General features: G+C 42.9%; 1 protein-coding gene across 2 annotated transcripts in view; it reads left to right on the top strand.

Annotated features, from left to right (window-relative positions):
• The window catches only part of LOC112229816 (raftlin), a 66,540-nt gene that overhangs the window by 35,579 nt on the left and 9,818 nt on the right, over window positions 1-21,143 (top strand). The window contains exons 4-7 of one of the 2 annotated variants that reach the window (XM_024395895.2): window positions 100-208; window positions 1,821-2,277; window positions 5,391-5,594; window positions 12,312-12,430. In XM_024395895.2, the coding sequence (XP_024251663.1) occupies window positions 100-208; window positions 1,821-2,277; window positions 5,391-5,594; window positions 12,312-12,430 (889 nt within the window). Of the gene's footprint in view, window positions 1-99; window positions 209-1,817; window positions 2,278-5,390; window positions 5,595-12,311; window positions 12,431-21,143 lie in introns of both variants that reach the window. The other variant, XM_024395885.2, reaches the window with a different exon arrangement.

Below are 21,143 nucleotides of genomic sequence, written 5' to 3'. Positions count from 1 at the left end.
TATTACTGAATGTGGTATATGTCTGTATCTTGTAAGACTGAAATGACTGGCTGAAATGTGTTGCTCCTCTCTCTCCTGCTGTGCGGGCTGCTACTGCAGGTTGGAGAAGAGCCAGTCGAGCTGTGCTCCCTACCGTCTGCAGCTGGAGCAGTGTCTGTCTACCGACCAGGTGCCCACCCCTGAGCTCATCCAGGGCTATGTCAAGAAGGTGAGCCTCAGATAAGGTCCTGTTATACCATTGAGACGAGCTGAGCCAAGCCAAGCTGTACTGAGCTGGCCAGGTTAGTGGTTAGGCATCCACAACTGTGCTGGAAAGGACATCGATGTGAACGAAAATGTTAAGTCGGCACAGTTTTGTTCAAGTGGCAGGATAGCGTAAAAAGGGTATAGTGGACTCAGATCACGGACACAACTGACCAGCCTATAGGTCCTAAAGACTTTGTGGGCAAAAACATCTTTGTTGTCTTTATCTTGACTTGCTTTCCACAGCCAGTAGACGAGACGGCCCTTAGTTTTAGTAAAACATTGGTGAGTGGAAATGGGTTATCAGTTCAGCCGGCCAGTCGCCTGAGGACCAGAGTTTCATTCGGACCTTCAAACTCTCTGTGCCTGGAGCACTCGCTCTAATATCTGGAAAATAGGGAATATGTAGCCTATGTAGAACTGGAATGTGAAAGTCTTTACAGAGGCCTGCTCTCATTCTCAAGCAAGCTGATGGCCATGACCATATCATATTAGGAGATATCACAGACGTCTATTAAAAGCAGAGAGACTTGTCATTATAAATAGCAATGTAACAGAAACCGGACGTTTACCTGTTTCTCTGACCTGAGCACGTGCAATACACAGTAGTGTGATTTTCCATTTAATGCGGACCATTTCAAAGGCTATCCATTACCTTCACACCTGAGTTAACACACACACACACACACACACACAACAGTAGAAATGATCCCTCTCCCTCATTGACTGGCAACGTTACCCTCAAATGAGATACAATATTTTTCTTTTCATCTTGGCAATTCCATTTTGCAATTTGGCTGGGAATAAAAATGTGCAAGTGCTGAGCAAACGTTCAATATATATTAAACAATCTAGCTAGGAAACGATGTGACTGTTTTACAATATAATTTCATAGAGGATAACCTGTGATATGGCACCCATGCTGATTTGATTTGGAATCTCCTGGTCCCCGGCTGCAGATAGCAGAATGTACAGCCTCTGGCTGGATCTTATGACCGAATGTGAATGGAGAATGGCATCATTAACACTGCTTGACAGTTAACATTTCAATTTAATTTTGATGGAAAATCACAATATTGACATAAAATGCCAGATGACAATGAAATGGGAAAAGCAATGCTTGATTTGGGATGCAGTCCTGCCAGGGCTGGAGCCATTGCAATTCAATTTGAATGGCTGATGCTGGGAAGAGGGGTGGAGGGAGGGGGAGTGGCTCTATAATTATATGCTAATACCAGGTATGTAAACAGTTCCCCTGGAATCCATTTGGTTGATAAAATAGGGAGTAAATTAGCGAAATTCAGGGGGAAAAATAGCCATGGTAATGGTATAACTTAACAATGTGGGCTTATGTTCTAGATTGTGTTTCAAGGTTATCACACATTTTTTAGAAAGTCCATTGAGCACTAGCTAAAACGTTGATCTTGCTCATGATTAGCCAACATGAGCTTAAATGACAGTCCATCATAAACAGAGCATACAGTATGAATGGTTGGTATTATTAAATAGTATTTGTAAAAGTCAGGTCGTCCACCGATCTCTCTAAGGCGGTTGTTTGCTATCTGTCTCTCCAGCAGATCCAGGAGGCTGCAGACCAGGGGGTCATGTTTGTGGGCTTCATCCAGGAGCCGTGTGGGGTACGAGGTACCCAGACCAGAGAACCAGAGACGCCCTCCCTCTCCCTCCACTCCAGCCCCAGTTCCGTGCTAGGCTCCCTGAGCAGCCGAAGCCCCACTAGCCCCCGGACCAATGGAGAACCAGGAGCCCAGGAGCAGGCGATGGACACTGGGGGCGATGAGGACCAAGGCTCCTTATGTAAGGGTGGGGAGGACCAGACTAGGGACACGGGGGGGAGTGAGACTGCTGTCGGGGAAAGCAACCATGATGGAAGGTCCTCTCTTCCCATAACACCATCCACAGAGAGCGAGCAAGATCAGGATGTTATAGTGGAAGACACACTGACACACAACAATAACAAGGCAAACTTTGTGGAACTGAAGGAGAAACCAAGCTGTCACACTCAGAGAGCCAGTGGTGAGTATTGTCAGATTTCCATTCGTTACTATGTAATTGGATTCATATACAGTATGCCAGGCAAGATTCAACTTGAAACAGCATAAATGGTTCTTCAATTTCCTCACACTGTGGTGCAGCATAAAGTGGGATTCAATTAGCATATTTCAGCATCTTAGAATACCAGATGGACAGCTCTTCTCTCTCACACACATTCTCTTTCAAACCCAGTTGGAAAACGTGGTCATAAAATGTGCATGTGTGTTGAATACACCCCTCTGTGCGTGTGTGTATGTGTGTTGAATACACCCCTCTGTGCGTGTGTGTATGTGTGTTGAATACACCCCTCTGTGCGTGTGTGTATGTGTGTTGAATACACCCCTCTGTGCGTGCGTGTGTGTATGTGCATGTGTGAATACACCCCTCTGTGCGTGTGTGTATGTGTGTTGAATACACCCCTCTGTGTGTGTGTATGTGTGTTGAATACACCCCTCTGTGCGTGTGTGTATGTGTGTTGAATACACCCCTCTGTGCGTGTGTGTATGTGTGTTGAATACACCCCTCTGTGCGTGTGTGTATGTGTGTTGAATACACCCCTCTGTGCTGTGCGTGTGTGTTGAATACACCCCTCTGTGCATGTGTGTATGTGTGTTGAATACACCCCTCTGTGCGTGTGTGTATGTGTGTTGAATACACCCCTCTGTGCGTGTGTATGTGTGTTGAATACACCCCTCTGTGTGTGTGTGTGTTGAATGCTCCCCCTCTCTGTGTGTGTGTGTGTGTGTGTGTGTGTGTGTGTGTGTGTGTGTGTGTGTGTGTGTGTGTGTGTGTGTGTGTGTGTGTGTGTGTGTGTGTGTGTGTGTGTGTGCGTCCACGTGTGCGTGCGTGTGCGTGTTGAATGCACCCCTGTGTATGTGTGCGCCCACACATGTTTGGCTCCCTGTAGACACAGCACCCTGGTCCGTCTGGACGTCCCTCCAGTGTGTATTTCAGTGAGATAATCCCCCCCCACCTCATTCAGCCTCCTCCCTCATTCCCAAACCTCCACTGTCCACACCACCACCACAGCATAGCCTGCATGGTGTGTGACCATGTGCCAAGTGCCCTTGTCCTCTTCACTAATGCTCTCACTGCTGAAATTGACTCAAAGTCTCAGTTCTGGGTGGCTTTGCCCCTATAATCCTCCTGACTTCTGATTCTGGAGGTGTACAGTAAACAACAGCAGAATAGGGAACAGGGTCACAAGCCAACAGTCAGAAGTGAAACTGGGACATGAAACTGACATGCTCTAAAATGATTGGTTATAGAAACTAGTGCTGAGAACATTTCTGTGGGATCACAGGTGTGAGAGGAGGAAGTGATGGTATATAACAAGACAGACTGGACAAACGTCACAATGGTCACTCACACACATCATTATTGGTGTTACCTTTTAACACTCTCCAACTAAAAATCATGTTGCAGAGAAAGCTGTCCGGGGACTGTCAGTCCTGATTAAATCAGTGTTGAGGAGGGTGGATTAGCAGAACAGATGCTGTCATGTTCAACAGTGGTTCTGCACAGTACACATTATCAGTTAGGATTATGGGCCTGACCTTGTCACTTGGACAGGCATCCATCAGACCAGACTTTTTAAGGGACCCATTTGGAATGTTGTAATTGCGTTCAGGTGCTCGTTTACTCGTTAGTCGTCAATTTTCTCAAATGATTGGACCACACAAGGTATCGTCTCATAGCAGGCCTGTCATCTGATATTTTCCATGTGACTGTGGCCTGGCAGGTCTCAATAGCCAATACACCCTACTGTGTGTTATCTCCATCCAATTCTCAGGGCAAGTCAAGGGCGACCCTAAAATATTTGTTTAACTCTGAGGCCCCTGATGCTAAAATTGCCGAGTCGGTTGCGTTTTGAAGTGGTCATCGTGTGGGATCTGATGGGTGTGAATCTCTGGATTATCTTCAACTCCAGGTTATACCTCTACCGTAACTCACGTTTAACCCTTTGCATACAAAGCTAGCTGTCAAATGGAAATAACGTATGCCACAAATTGTTCTAAGTGTTGTTATAAAATGTATGTTATACATTTTACCACGATTATCTCATCTTTAAATGCGTTCCCATTGAGCTGTCTGGTTTAATCAGGTGCATTAGTGCCAGGTCTCTGTCAGCATAAATTATAAACGGTCTGTGACACATTGCAGACGCAGAGCATTTAGTGGGATGGTGAAGCTAGCAGTCCCTCAGAACCGCTGGCCTTGAACGAGTAAACATCAACTTTAATATTATGTGAAAGCCTCATTTAAATGCACTCTTTTTGGTGGGAAACAAACAGAAAAATTAAGATTAGTGGAGCGACTTTGTTGTAATGACTTGGCTTGGTTTTCAATAAGTTTGTAGTTCCTCCAACGAATGCAGGGAGAGTTGTGATGCATTTTTGTCATTCAGTTGTGATTCTGTAGCTTTGAAGAGTGGAAAATGACAATATTTTGGGAATTTGGTGGCCAGCTGTCACATCAGTCAGACATGGCAGAAAGGAAATGGTTATAAATGATTCATTCTTCCTGGGTGTCTGACTGAATGACTGACAGAAAACCAGAGCAACTGAACCATGGTCCCCTCTGATGTGTGTGTGTGTGTGTGTGTGTGTGTGTGTGTGTGTGTGTGTGTGTGTGTGTGTGTGTGTGTGTGTGTGTGTGTGTGTGTGTGTGTGTGTGTGCGCGTCTTTTGTGAGTCTTCGTGTGTGTGGGAGTCTAACACATTCTGGCCCTCCGTCTGGTTCACATGGGGATGGCAGATATTAGCATTAAAAAGAGAAGATTATGCCACACATGATTTAAATGGCTGCTGCCAAAACAAAAGTCCATTCAAATGTGTATGCATTGGTCCATATTAAAGGAGGACCATTTCAATTGAGGCACAAGCCTTTGGTAGGGGATTGTGGGAAAATGATGAGTCAAATCTGTTTATGTGTTATTAATCACCTCCGTTGTGGGGTATGAGTCAACTCTGTTGTGTGTCATAAATCACCTCTGTACGGGGTATCAACTCTGTCACATTATAAATCACTGTTGCGTGACATGTTTTATGTCAGCACAATCTATAGCGATGGAGATGGAGTGTTCTGTGTTCTCAGGGGTGGAGCTGCTAGCCCTGTTCAACCACCCAACTGACCGTGAGGGCCAACTGAAGTACTACACTGGGAAGGTACCGCTGAGGGTTCAACTCCGTGATGAGGGGGTCAAAGGGGTGGAGGCCAACTGGCTGGATCACATGACTCAGCACTTCAACAACGGGGCCTCACTCGTTGATGGATACTTCCACCTGGGCAACGACAACGGTAAACAAACTATCCAACGTCCACGAAATGTTTTTACACACAGTACTTTTTAATGTAGCATCTGTTCTGCTGTGGTATAGTACTAGCAAAGTAATTGGCCTCTTCACAATTTCTCAGTACTTATTTCATCTGTCTGACAAACCTCTTATTTTGTTCCACATTAGTAAATCATGTAAAAGATAAATAATAATAAGACAAAGGAAATGATGACTTAGCTATTGCCAAAATATCCTGTCCCCTTTTCAAACTGTTCAGTCTGTGCTGTTGTTGTTCTGGTAGTGCGCTGTGCTACTCGTCTACTGCACATTGCACTCCATATCTAGACCCCGGGGCATGACACTTAATTCTGATGGTGAAGAAAACCCTCAACCTGAGTAAATAAGAGTCATAATTCATTCATCTCCTAAAGTGAACACATCAGCGCCTCTGAAACACAGATAATTAACCTGATGGCAATTGAGTGCCTCCTTGCATATTTTATCTCTTTAGAATGGGGTAATGAACCGCATTATTATAATCCCTTATTTTCTATTAGGTTATTCTATGTGTGGTTAAGATATGTGTGGTTAAGATATGTGTGGTTAAGATATGTGTGGTTAAGATATGTGTGGTTAAGATATGCATCATACATTACAGCATGAGTGTATTATAAAAATACATATTGGCTAAGCCGTGTTCTGTATTGATCTGGAAATGTCAGCTCTCTATCAGAAGTAGCATGTCAAGTATACTGTATCGGGAACAGCCTGCCAAACCCTTTTCAAACAGATACGTTTGTCGAGATGAACATTGTGTTCGTGTGACCCTCTTGGTAACTGTGCATGGTAGGATATCAAAGCCAAGACAACATCACGTGTTTGTTCCTAATTACATCAAACGGAGGAGCGTCTGGCTTTAACAAGCCTGAGAACCCATCGAATCTAGCACCTCTTTGAGATCCATGTGTGAATACAATAGAGGCTGAGAACCCATGGCCGTGCAGACGAATCTAGCACCTCTTTGAGATCCATGTGTGAATACATTAGAGCCTGAGAACCCATGGCCGTGCAGACGAATCTAGCACCTCTTTGAGATCCATTTGTGAATACATTAGAGCCTGAGAACCCATGGCCGTGCAGACGAATCTAGCACCTCTTTGAGATCCATTTGTGAATACATTAGAGCCTGAGAACCCATGGCCGTGCAGACGAATCTAGCACCTCTTTGAGATCCATTTGTGAATACATTAGAGCCTGAGAACCCATGGCCGTGCAGACGAATCTAGCACCTCTTTGAGATCCATGTGTGAATACATTAGAGCCTGAGAACCCATGGCCGTGCAGACGAATCTAGCACCTCTTTGAGATCCATGTGTGAATACATTAGAGCATGTGAAGAAACTCTTCTCCCTGGCGCTTGAGACCGTCTCCTCTCTGTAAACATCAAGGGCATTCTGGGACGTGAAGCAGCACAATAAAAGATTGTAGCGTGTCAGTGGCGATGACACTCGGTTTGATTGGAGATTACAATGACAGTCACAGCAGAGCACCAGAAGTGCAAAATAAGTGTCTCTGATTGTCATCGTGTCCTCTGTCTCGGATGTCGTGCAATACAACTGTGTACTAATGCTCTGCATGGTCCTGTTATGCCTTGTTTCCTGAAAGTGGTCTTGTTGTTAAGCTCTTCCTCTGAACTGTTTGGTAGTGCATCTACTTTCCCAATATCCTCCCAATTTACATGACATCATAGGCCTACCAAAGTAACAATCCTAAAACAAGCCAAGCAAATGTGGTTACCGGTAGGCAGTTACCCCTTTTAGGTTCTCTTTGAAAACAGAATTAACAATGATAATAACTATGTATGTCCCTGTACCTTCTAGTTACAGAGGAATCATCTCTCTGCAATGTAAAGTTTCCCTCCATTGTTCTGAACTTGTTTCGCTGTTGTTTACTCCTACAGTCCTACGCCTCTTCGAATACATATTCATGACTTCCCCCTGCTCGGCTGGCCTTTTTGCCTCTCAGCCTGCCTGGTTTGGTCCAGGGGAATACCACACATGCTGTCTCTCCTCCTGCTCTTCTACCCTCGCCCCTGAAGAGATGGGTTTCCATGGGTGAAGCTCACTGAGGAGGCAGGGAGGTGGGGGGGGGGGTGTAAGTCTTGTTTAATATCCCGGCGTGGCTAGGTGGGATGGAGGCGGGAGACTGGTGGGAGTGGGTTCAGAGAGACCTCGCCGGCACGGAGGGTCGGATATTAGTTTGTTATTGAATTTGCAGATCGTGGCACTGGTAGGCGGCTCCTGTGTAATGTTAATAGCCCCGCCACCCTGCGGCGTCATGAGAGGGGCATTAAAGATTGATATCAGGCCCCGCGTGTCACAGTGCCCATGCCGCCCTAAGGCACGGCTGGAGTTCTGAGGGGGAGCAATTTGTTTACTGGTGAATTGACACTAATGGTGTTGGTGGGGAGTTTTTCTTTGTTACACTTAGCTTATGCTATCTCCGCCGTGACAATGAGGATTTGTAGCTGGCGCTGTGAAACATTTGAGCTATTCATATGCATGGCAGCCAGCATAGTGCTTAGCTTTCTATATTCAGGCACAGCCGGTAGAGAGAAAGAGAGTTCCCCAGAATGAAATTCCAATAAGGTATTACTTCACAGTGAACAGAATTGAGGAAAGTTGTGCTAGCAATTTTTATGGCCAAAGATTGGTTGTTGCAATAGGCCTTGAAGGCGTGTGCGTGCTTGTGTGTGTGTGTGTGTGTGTGTGTCTGTGTGTGTGTGTGTGTGTGTGTGTGTGTGTGTGTGTGTGTGTGTGTGTGTACGTGTGTGCATGACTGTGAGCAGTGGTGCAAAAAGTACCCAATTGTCATACTTGAGAAAAAAATAAAGATACCTTAATAGAAAATGACTGAAGTTAAAGTCAACCAGTAAAATCCTACTCGAGAAAAAGTCCTTTTGAATGTCCGGAAAAATGTATGGAGTAAAAAAAATATATATCTTTTCTTTTAGAATGTAGTGGAGTAAAAGTTGTAAAAAATTGAAATAGTCATGTACAGATACCCCACTTAAGTAGTACTTTAAAGTATTTTTACTTAGGTACTTTACACCACTGACTGTGTGTGATTTTGGATGAACATACCTTTGTGTAAGGCAGAGTACAGTATTCATGTAATATTCCTTAAAACCCTAGCTATAACCAGAAGTCTGCCCGGTAAGCACAGGTTTGTGGCCCCTAGCCTCCAAACCTTTGGCTTATAGGAGGAAAGCCTTGGCCAATCCACACTTGAAGTTGACCGATTATGATTTTTCAACGCCGATACCAACTATTGTAGGACCAAAAAAGGCCAATGCCGATTAATCGGCCGATTAAAAAAAAATATATATTTTAAAAAAAATGTTTTTTACAATATATAAATATTTGTCATAATGACAATTACAACAATACTGAAGGAACACTTTTATTTTAACTTAATGTAATACATCAATAAAATCAATTTAGTCTCAAATAAATAATGAAACATTTAAATAATGCAAATACAAAGTGTTGGAGAAGAAAGTAAAAGTGCAATATGTGCCATGTAAAAAAGCTAACGTTTAAGTTCCTTGCTCATTACATGAGGACATATGAAAGCTGGTGGTTCCTTTTAACATGAGACTTCAATATTCCCATGTAAGAAGTTTTAGGTTGTAGTTATAGGACTTATTTCTCACTATACCATTTGTATTTCATATCCCTTTGACTATTGGATGTTCTAATAGGTACTTTAGTATTGCCAGCCTAATCTCGGGAGTTGATGGGCTTGAAGTCATAAACAGCGCAATGCTTGAAGCATTGCAAAGATCTGCTGGCAAATGCAGGAAAGTGCTGTTTGATTGAATGCTTACGAGCCTGCTGCTGCCTACCAACGCTCAGTCAGACTGCTCTATCAAATCATAGACTTAATTATAATATAATAACACACAGAAATATGAGCCTTAGGTCATTAATATGGTAAAATCCGGAAACTATCATTTCAAAAACCAAACGTTTATTCTTTCAGTGAAATACGGAACCGTTCCGTGTTTCATCTAACAGGTGGCATCCATAAGTCTAAATATTGCTGTTACATTGCACAACCTTCAATGTTATGTCATAATTACGTAAAATTCTGGCAAATTAGTTCGCTTAGGGGCCAGGCGGCCCAAACTGCTGCATATACCCTGACTCTGCTTGCACAGATCGTAAGAGAAGTGACACAATTTCCCTAGTTAAAATAAATTCATGTTAGCAGGCAATATTAACTAAATATGCAGGTTTAAAAATACACTGCTCAAAAAAATAAAGGGAACACTAAAATAACACATCCTAGATCTGAATTAATGAATTATTCTTATTAATACTTTTTTCTTTACATATTTGAATGTGCTGACAACAAAATCATACAAAAATGATCCATGGAAATCAAATTTATCAACCCATGGAGGTCTGGATTTGGAGTCAAACTCAAAATTAAAGTGGAAAACCACAATACAGGCTGATCCAACTTTGATGTAATGTCCTTAAAACAAGTCAAAATGAGGCTCAGTAGTGTGTGTGGCCTCCACGTGCCTGTAGGACCTCCCTACAACGCCTTGGCATGCTCCTGATGAGGTGGCGGATGGTCTCCTGAGGGATCTCCTCCCAGACCCGGACTAAAGCATCCGCCAACTCCTGGACAAGTCTGTGGTGTTGGTGGATGGAGCGAGACATGATGTCCCAGATGTGCTCAATTGGATTCAGGTCTGGGGAACGGGCGGGCCAGTCCATAGCATCAATGCCTTCCTCTTGCAGGAACTGCTGACACACTCCAGCCACATGAGGTCTAGCTAGCATTGTTCACTCTCTCTAATCCACACACATTAGTAAGCCCACTCTTTCTATATCTCTCCTTCTCTCTCTGGATTCCTGTCTGTCCCGTTTGAAAATATAGATAAGCTGTCACAGCCCTGTCTCCTGTTCTCCCCGGCAGTGATAAGCGCACATGTTTAAGTCATGTCAGTAACAGACAGGACTTGGGGCAGGGTCATTCGGTTGCTTCTGCGGTCAATAAGGCTTTAGATTCCCCTCTGTTTTTTTACTCCTCTTTGTCTCTCCTTCAAAGTCTATGTCAACCTAGCATCAGTCTCTTTGTCACTTAGTGCCTGTCTTCAGTCCACTCCCCTGTCACCGGTTGTCACCTGTCGTTAAACGGTCATCACCGGTCGTCACTGGTCGTCACTGGTTGTCACTGGTCGTCACTGGGCCCTAGTTAGGTTGGTGCTCCGTGTCAGTTGGTGTCACAACACACGCCGCCATTGCCAATATCTCTCAGTACATCTGTGTCACTCTGTCTTTCAGTTCACTCGCTCTGTCTTTCAGTTCACTCTCTCTGTGTCAGAGATAGTATGTGCACTCAGTCACTCAGTATGTTCAACCTCAGGTGGAGAGGATAGGCTAGTCGATGAGATTACATTGTCCCATTGCGAATGAACATGTGTTTCCTTCCAAGCTTCTGGTTCACTCACTACATTGTCAGTCAAGACTCAACTCAAAATGTTATGCTGTTATTTGTGTTGGCACTACATATCCTCCAAACCTCTCAACCCCACGGTAACTCAGTGTCTGGCAGCATCATGCCAAGAGCCAGTGTGTTCCTCCTAAAGCAAAGGGACCCGATCCCTGTGTGCATCTCACCTGAGTGATCCCAGTGCATCGGCAAGCCAACCCAATCTCCAAGAGGGCTTTCCAATTACACGCCAAGCAGGGAGACGTCTGATGAACAATGGATGGGGGGGTGTAAAGGAGGGGTAGGGTGGAGGAAGGATGGAGGGAGGGAGGGCGGGAGGGAGGGGGAATGAACAACGACAATGTCTGTATTTGAAAGGAGCCAATAGATGTCTGAGAGATGTCTTCAATTGAGCGCGTCCAGCAGCCTTAAATGGGTTTTCTGGGGGGAAATAAAGGACCCTGTCATCCCTCCCTTTCCAGCCGGCCCTCGTTCCCCCATTATTAGGGCAGAGTAATGAAATGTGGAGTGTCTCATGGTGGAGCCTGGGCCGCACCAACTCTATTAGTGTGTAAATGGTACAGGAGTAATGAGAAAGCACTCGGGCCAACTGAGGGCCAACTGAGAGCCCTGGTCTGAAGGGCAAGAGGTTCCGGCACACTGCTCAATGGAATCAAAAGAAATGCGGGATGGAGAAGAAGCTCACCAGCTCGCTAATGTTCCTATCCCAATCATGCCCAAACTGGGAATGTTACCCTTGTCCATGTGGTTCAAATGAAATGGAGTCTATAGAAAAGCCATTTTATGGTACCATGGCCCTGTCTTGGTGTATTAGTCCTAACATGTAAATATCTACAATATGTAAATATCTACAATATGTCAACGCACATAATTGTTTTCAGATGAATCGTGTTATGCTTCAACAATCTGTCCATAATGTCTGTCTGTTCATCTATAATCTCTCCAAGCTTCTTCCCTGAAAGAAACACTCCCTCTTGTTCTGTCATAGCTACACAATCCATATCTGGCCCTTGCTTATACAAATGGTCCATGCTGCAGCCCTGCCTGTTAATAAATGGCCCAGTGTCTGTGGGTTGCTGGTTGGCTGAGTAATGTCATTAACTTCCCTCTCTTCTTTGCACAGCCTAGTGGCCTGGGGAGCCAGACAGACAGACACCCTCCATTCTGTAAATACTAACTCCTTCATGGCCTCCCTCTCCATTTTCTACAGATTTGCAGCCTAAGTCGGTGGAAAGCGTCTTCATCTTCCAGGAGGGGACGGAGGGCGGCGACCAGAGCGTGACCACCACGTACGACGCCATCGTTGTGGAGCAGTGGACTGTCATTGACGTGAGTGGGATTTTTACATGGCTCGGAGTGTTTGAGTGTTTAATATGAGAGTCATCATATGGAAATATTCCCTCTAACCATGGTGGCTATGGCACATGTGTCACGATGGCTTATCTTATCAGCAGCAAACAAGCCCTTATCTGGCCAGCGATTAAGTCCCCAGTTTGAGCAAATCCAAGTTCGAAATGGATTTCTGTCTACTTCTGAAGGGTTTGAGGCTTTTCTATATGACTGTGTTGTGTGTGTGTGTGTGTGTGTGTGTGTGTGTGTGTGTGTGTGTGTGTGTGTGTGTGTGTGTGTGTGTGTGTGTGTGTGTGTGTGTGTGTGTGTGTGTGTGTGTGTGTGTGTGTGTGTGTGTCACTGTAATCGAGTTTAGAGTTTGAGGCTGTCGAAGTGTGAAAATAGACTTTTGTCCCCTAAATGTGACTGGAAAATTGTCCAGCTCAGAGAGGAAGTCGGCTCACAAACACAGAATTTAACCCTTGAAATCAAAATACTCTTAACCCTTTAAAATTACTAAAGAATTCAGACTACACAATATTCGCCGCCTTAAAATGTCATGTTTGTTCAGCGTCCCACACCACACAAAAACCTAGGCACTTGTGTCTTGTGAAGGTTATACACTGTACGATTTTGAAAACCTTGGAGTATGTAGGTATCTTTATGTTAATACTGTGGTAAAGATACTGCAATAATGTCTTAATTAAAGACCAGTAATTATTTTGTCAACTACTGAGAAATAACATGGATTTTATATACTTTTTAAAACACCTTTGGAAGTTAATTGAAGGACAAAGCAACAATGTGTAACAACTTTAGATGTTCACATTATAGTTCAAATGAATCCAATCAAAAGTGTTGGCCAGGACTTTATCAAAAGCAATTTTGCTCGACTAATCTCTCCTGAAGTTAGCTTGATAACACTATTTTACAAAGGATGATCAGACTTCATACCCGGCACATTCATTATGATAACTGCTTAACATGTATATGCAAATTATCCTCACCGCTCATTGTCGTTTCGGTGCCAGAATAATTACTTTAAAATTATGCAGAATATTGATTGGGATATTTTTCCCCAGCGCTCTCATTCCCATCTTGCTGAAAGACTGACAGGTGGTTGGATTTATGAGCAGCGAAAACAAGAAAACAGGCTGGTTCACTGAGAATTCAATCAATATTGTTGTGTTGAAGCAGGAAGTGCAGCTTTTCTCAGAGATTTTGTTTTCGTATGGCACAGAACATGTCAAAACTTCTGTTTTAATTGATAGCAAACTTCTAAAACAAATCTGACTTTTAACCTAAATGAGGAGTCATTACAGTATTATTTTGTGCAGTATTCACAATCACGTTGGTAGAATGTGGTATGATTGGTACAGTGTAGATATGTAAAGCTGTTTGTGGCCAAACTGTTTGGTCTGTAATCTAGAAAGTCAGACCTTTGTGGGAGAATGGGTCATTTCGACAGCAATTTATTTGCTACTTTACATTCACATTAGTCAATATGTGTTCACCATATAAGAATGTATACGTTAGACCATTTATTAAAGAAAATTAAGACTAAATAATAACTGTACAGATGCTCAGAATTCTGCGGTCTAATGGATGGACATTCTACTTTAGCCAATCAGAAACATTCTTCACATTTTCTTCAACAAATGACTGTGCTCTGATGAAGGTCGACTGACAAAGCTCGGCTACGATGAAAGAAATTGTCATCTGACTGGAAGTGTGCAAAGACTTTTTCCTATTTCTACAATAAATAACTCAATGCGCTGAATAGGACATACGGTAGATGTGCATGGAGCCCACCAAATGAATAACTAGACATCATTTCCTACACAAACTAAAATTAGGACTGTGCTCCGGTCTCTCGTATCAAAAGGAAAATCAATATGAAAGTTCAGCCTTGGATATAATGCAATGCCTCCCCTTATCACTGAGCTCGTACAGCTGTAACAAGAAGGTCCTCCTTGAATCCTATAAGAGAGATTCTTTATAGATTTTGCAACCTTGTTATTAGTTCCTATTGATGGAAGGGAATAAAATGCTTAGTATACCGGCATGTTAGTGTATTTCTAACACTCTCATAGTTTCTAGATAAATGATTTAACCAATAACATGCGTGACAACTGAAAACAACAGTGGGTGGATGTGTGTGAATATCCTTTATGATAGCACTACTGCTAATATTTACTGCCTAACTGTGTCCTTTGGGGATTTGGAATGCATGTGGTGCAATGTGGTCAACATTTGGGTTATACTGTACATTACTTGACATTTTATGAGGTGTTCTACTTAAGTGACAACGCCAGAGAAGCTGGTGTTTAGAGGATATATTGGCACGTGGGTTGTTAGGCCCGAGACGAAGTCGTGCCAATATATCCGCCAAACACCGACATCGTTATCACTTTTATGCAATGATTTACCAACACATTCAAATAATGATTTACATAATTGTATTAAAAACGTTATTTCGCAGATTTTTTTTTTTTAGACCAATTCATCCTTCCACAAGATATAGTCCCGACACAAATCTAGGCTTGCTACCCAAGCCGGCTGGTCATTCGTTCGGTTGCCAGAGACACGACCCAGTCGTTCAGTCTTTTTGTTTTGTATCTATTGACGGGACCCAGTTGTTTGTTCTAAACGTTCTATTGCCATACTGGCTGGCAACGTTCTTAGCCGTAGTTGGCTAGCTAACAAGCAAGGGATAACTTAGAGTCACGTCAAACAGTGCAGCCAAAGTAGCTGCATTTTCACTTGTTTAAGCTGTTCTCTAGTTACATTTATTTGTATACATCCATAAGAATGAGCTAATAAGGCACGATCAGGACACTATTGTTCAGAGGAGCTAGCCAACAACACAGCTAACGCAATCACTTCAAACGGAAGCTGGAAAGACTGCAAACGAGCTGCACTTTATTTATTTTGACCTGTTTCCTCATGACCTTTCTTTGTATATATCCATAAAAAGGATGCTGATTCGTGATTGACTGGCTGAAAATGTGCATGTCTGTCTCATTCCGACAAGTTCTTTACAATGCGACAGCTGGAGATCAAACTTGAACATTGAAACAATGTTGCGAATGTCGGAGACAAACAGGAAGTTTATACAAATATCCGCTGTTGACAACTAAATGTTAGTCTAAAAGAAATGTGAGATAATGTCTAGATGCTTTTTTCATAGTAGAGATCAAGTTTATAAATTGCCTGGCTGGGCTGATGAGACAGTGGATTTCCCAGTCAGATGGAACAGAATAAATAGGCATTTTAACGTCATAGAGTTAGCTGGTTTTAACGTGATATAGACACCGGCTGGAATGCAGTTTTAACCAATCAGCATTCAGGTTCAGACCCACACGTTGTATCATGTGTCATAAACACATTCTTGGCAACTTAATATAGCATAGATGTGGTAGAGGTCAATGGAACTCAGACCATGGGGGATAGAATGATTGGTGCACCTTCAAATAATCTAACAAAGTGGATATTCGTCAAATCCGTCGTGATTGTAACAGGACCACAATGTGGTTACTAAAGTCTGATTTGGATATATTTGGCTGCATAACATTTAGAAGTTATTCCTCGTCAGGTTTAGAAGAAGTGACTGCTTAATGCTAACTCCTGTTTGTATAAGCTGGTATAATAGCTACAGTACCATACAGAAATAGGTGGTGGCAGTCAAAGTCATTTTTAACTGCAACGCAGTTCATTGGTGACGATGACATGAACATGTATTGGGGTTGACATCCATACAGCCATTATACACCAATTTTGACGTCAACATAGTGTGAAATACACATATAAACAATAGCCTAAATGTATGCTAATTCTGCTGGGGGGAAATGAGGAGATTCGGAATCGTTCCACAACAGTGTCTTCCCCCATGCATTTCCATGGCATTTCCATTGTTTTGGTCGAGTTCCTTTGACCCCTTCACTGCATCTATTCATAATATGTCTGTGTGTGAAACATATATAGGACTTAACATGATGAACTGTTTAACACGCAATAATGGTTTTCTACATGCTCATTAAGATGCCTTACTACAAAAAAAATAACATACTAAATGCCTTCCTCCATTACATTGGACGACAAGGGCGTCATGTTTTCCCAGTGTTACCGCAGTTTCTCACAGGCTATGTTACATTTAACCCAAAAGTGCATGGCCATTATCCGGAGAGGCATTATACATAGAACTCTACCAGTAACACTACTGTGTGCTTGAGGCACCAGTTAACAGCATTGACATTGTTCTAATTCGTTCCCAGCAATTGTATAGATGCCTGAGCTTTGAAGAGCACTACTTCAGTCACCAGAAACCAAATTATGTCATGAAAGGATTAAAGACCAACATAGCGTAAAGATGCCAATAAAGGAGACTGAATGGAGAGTGCATTTCGGACACTGTGTGGCTGTGTACATGGGTGGATGTTGAAAAATGGGTTGTAGAGAATCAAAGGACCATGAATGTAATAAGAAATCTTAGGTGCTGGCTTAAGGCCGGTAGCAATCACTACAGAATATCCAGTCAGGAGGATGAGGCGGATGTCCAGGTTAGGGGGAGTTTAATGTGTGTGTGAATGTGTGTTATCTGAACTCATGGTTCAGATAACTGAGTAAAGCTAGCGGGAGCACGAATTAGCTAACAAGCTCAACACATGGTATTTGTACACAATAAACCACAAAACTTAGCTCCACATAACATGACACAGATTTCAGGGCACTTATGTTTAGATGCGCGCACAATTAAACATCAGACATACGGAGATTCAGTCCGCAGGAGGGAAAACTATAGAAGTGCTCATCAGGATGGATTAAGCACGTTTCTGACGACACAACGTGCTGGGGTCATAGACCAACTGAAACTGAAGTCCCGGAAATTAAGGCTGCTGATAGGCTGAACGAGATGTGGTGATAAGTATTTGGTGAGACCTTGACCAATAAGACACTAAAAAAGGGGGGGGGTCCTCTGAATAGGAGACTTGAATAGGAGACTAAGTTGCCAGACTAGAGCTAACCATAAAGGATGCCTAGAATCAGCTGACTGAAGCAGGTGTCATCAGTCAGAGGGCCTCTCATGTTAACTTGTAGTCTAGACTCTAGTTCTCCCAACATTTGTCTGTCATGGTGCTAAGTTTGACTTAATTGATGTAATGAGCTGAAATATGCCATCAATCCTATTGGTGCTGTCCGATTTGAGCAGCCAATTAGCATGCAGTGGGTGTTGCAAAATGTTGAATAGCCAAAATAGACTAAATTATATATCGCTGTCGGATGAATACCTCGTACCTACAATTCTGCACTTTTTTATTTGACATGTATTGAAAGCAGTTTTTTATTTATTTTACCTTTTATTTAACCAGGCAAGTCAGTTAAGAACAAATTCTTATTTTCAATGACGGCCTAGGAACAGTGGGTTAACTGCCTGTTCAGGGGCAGAACGACAGATTTGTACCTTGTCAGCTCGGGGGTTTGAACTCGCAACCTTCCGGTTACTAGTCCAACGCTCTAACCACTAGGCTACCCTGCCGCCCCAATTAACTTCCCTCAATTAATTCTGAACATTTCATGACTCTAGGACCAAGAACATGTATTCAAAATAGCTTCTGAAGTTTCATAATGTTATGTTCATTAATGAGAAAATATGGCAGTTTTTTCCATTTCCTGAAAAGTTTCTGTTTTGGAGATGAGATTTTCATCCATCAGTACCAATTGTATTTTTATTTATTTCACCTTTATTTAACCAGGTAGGCCAGTTGAGAACATGTTCTCATTTACAACTGCGACCTGGCCAAGATAAAAGCAAAGCAGTGCGACAAAAACAACACAGAGTTACACATAAACAAACGTACAGCCAATAACACAAAAGAAAAGAAAAATAGAAAGATCAATGTACAGTGTGAGCAAATGTAGAAGAGTAGGGAGGTAGGCAATAAATAGGCCATAGAGGTGAAAATAATACAATTTAGAATTAATACTGGACTGATATATGGGCAGATGATGTGCAAGTAGAGATACCTTCTTGCTCTTTTGCACCCCAGGAGGTAATAATATGGGGATGAGGTAGTCGGGTGTGCTATTTACAGATTGGCTGTGTACAGGTACAGTGATCGTTAAGCTGCTCTGACAGTTGATGCTTAAAGTTAGAGAGGGAGATATAAGCTTCAGAAATTTTTGCAATTCTTTCCAGTCATTGGCAGCAGAGAACTAGAAGGAAAGGCGGCCAAAGGAAGTGTTGGCTTTGGGTATGACCAGTGCAATATATCTGCTGGAGCGTGTGCTACGGGTGGGTGTTGCTATGGTGACCAGTGAGCTGAGATAAGGCGGGGCTTTACCTAGCAAGGACTTATAGATGACCTGGAGCCAGTGGCTTTGGCGACAGATATGTAGTGAGGGCCAGCCAACGAGAGCATAGAGGTCGCAGTGGTGGGTAGTAAACCGGGCTTTTATGATAAAACGGATGGCACTGTGATAGACTACATCCAGGTTGCTGAGTAGAGTGTTGGGGGCTATTTTGTAAATGACATCGGCAATGTCAAGGATCGGTAGAATAGTCCGTTTTACGAGGATATGTTTGGCGGCAGGAGTGAAGGAGGCTTTGTTGCGAAATAGGAAGCCGATTCTAGATTTAATTTTAGATTGGAGATGCTTAATGTGAGTCTGGAAGGAGAGTTTACAGTCTAACCAGACACCTTGGTATTTGTAGTTGTCAGAACCGTCCAGAGTAGTGATGCTAGTCGGGCGGGAGGATACTGGCAGCAATCGGTTGAAGAGCGAGCACTTCGTTTTACTAGCATTTAAAAGCAGTTGGAGGCCACGGAAGGAGTGTTGTATGCCATTGAAGCTCATTTGGAGGTTTGTTAGCACAGTGTCCAAAGAAGGTCCAGATGTATACAGAATGGTGTCGTCTGCGTAGTGGTGGATCAGAGAATCACCAGCAGCAAGAGCAACATCATTGATATATACAGTGAAAAGAGTCGGCCCGAGAATTGAACCCTGTGGCACCCCCATAGAGACTGCCAGAGGTCCGGACAACAGGCCCTCCGATTTGACACCAATGGGTCTTGAGGAAATTAGTAAGAACTTACATGTTCTTTAAAAAGTTATCTAAGCATAGCTATTGCTTGTTATTTGGCTATTTATTTTAACACATACCGGTCAAAAGTTAACCAAGGCATGTCGATAGTCATGTAGCAGCCGGTGCGGCATGAGTCCACTCCTATGGTCAGACTAGTTTGATGAGGGATGTGAAAATGATGCTGGTGGCTTGTGGATGAGGGAGTTCCCAGAGAATTATGCTCACCGAAATATGTGACTAATACGTCCGCTTGGTTGACATATAGGCTAACTACAATGGTTAAATGTCAAAATGTTGACATTCTGTTGAGACTGTTTATGATTTATTATTCTTATTATTATCATTATTATACTGTATATGATGTGATTAGTCTTCATTACAGCTTTTGGTTTTCAAAAATGTTCTCAATCTCTCAATGATTGACATGATTGACAGAGTAGGGACTTTTAGGCCTCGTTTCAGGATACCCTGTTCATTATCCATACAAATATGAGATTGTGGTGGAAGAAGTGCAGCCCGGTCCAAAGACAAAGTGATAGCTAGAGGTCTAGAGGTGTAGCCTAGATCATTTCCCTGGGCTGATAGACCAGACTATGGCCTGTAAAAACATTAAGGTAGAATTAGACTTATTGCAAAAAGGGAGCTGTCATGTCTTCTCAAATAGAAACGGTGGAGAATTACCTCAAAACAATGGAGCTCTGTTTTCTTTCATCCAAATCTTAGTGAACTTTGATCACAAGAGTTGAACTCAACCCCACCCTGCTAGTTTTACTCTATAACACTGTTCTGTTTTCAAATATTTACCACCCTAGCTTGCACCCCACCCTATGGCTCTATTTTTATACATAGATTATATTTAACACACAAATCAGAACACAGAGTTACTGCTAAGGCGCCGGGTTCCATTTCTTATGTGCTGATGCAGCAAGGTGACCATGGTGAGATCAGGGGGAGGGAATCTGCAGGAAAAATTATTCACTCTGTCGAGTCTCAGTTACGCTTAGGAAAGAAGAGGGCCATTAAACAAAACTTATTTCCCAATTTACTTTGCTTTTATGGCTTTGAGAAAGTGACCATTTCTGGCAGAGGTTCCAACACAAACCCTAAAACACAGCTCTCACAGCTCTGGATTTTCTGAGGGATGCTGGGACGGCAAATGCCAATGTAAATAACAGTTTCAACAGAGCCCTCTCTACCCTACTGCAGTGTTTCTCGAACAATGGGTCCTGGACAATTCTCGCTGGCTTGTGGTTTAAGACTTGTTTGTGGTTCTAGTTGTTTTGTCCATCTGTTGGGTTGGGACCCACTGCCCTCGGCCTGTACTGTAGATGCCCGTATAGCACTACAATGTGTGCATGCATATGTTGTAGGCGTGTCTTTTCATATCTGACACGTGCTGTGGTTTGCCAGTGAGGGCAGATGCAGAAGAGATGGAAAACCACATACGCTTTTTGTGTGAGCAGAAGCGTTAGCGCACGTGTGCGTGTGATGAGCGTGTGTCTTTAACCCAAATCCCAAGTGCACTACACTGTCATACCAGCAATCAATCTAACAGAAATGCATGTATTTTGGTATGCATCATACATAGTTCATCATCAGTTGTCAAGAGCTTGGGTAGTGTGGCTCTTT

Source organism: Oncorhynchus tshawytscha, linkage group LG03, assembly GCF_018296145.1.
Source record: "Oncorhynchus tshawytscha isolate Ot180627B linkage group LG03, Otsh_v2.0, whole genome shotgun sequence".
In the NCBI taxonomy this organism is placed as follows: domain Eukaryota; kingdom Metazoa; phylum Chordata; class Actinopteri; order Salmoniformes; family Salmonidae; genus Oncorhynchus; species Oncorhynchus tshawytscha.
Note: the sequence above shows the minus strand (reverse complement) of the source record. Positions and strands in the feature narration are given on the sequence as shown.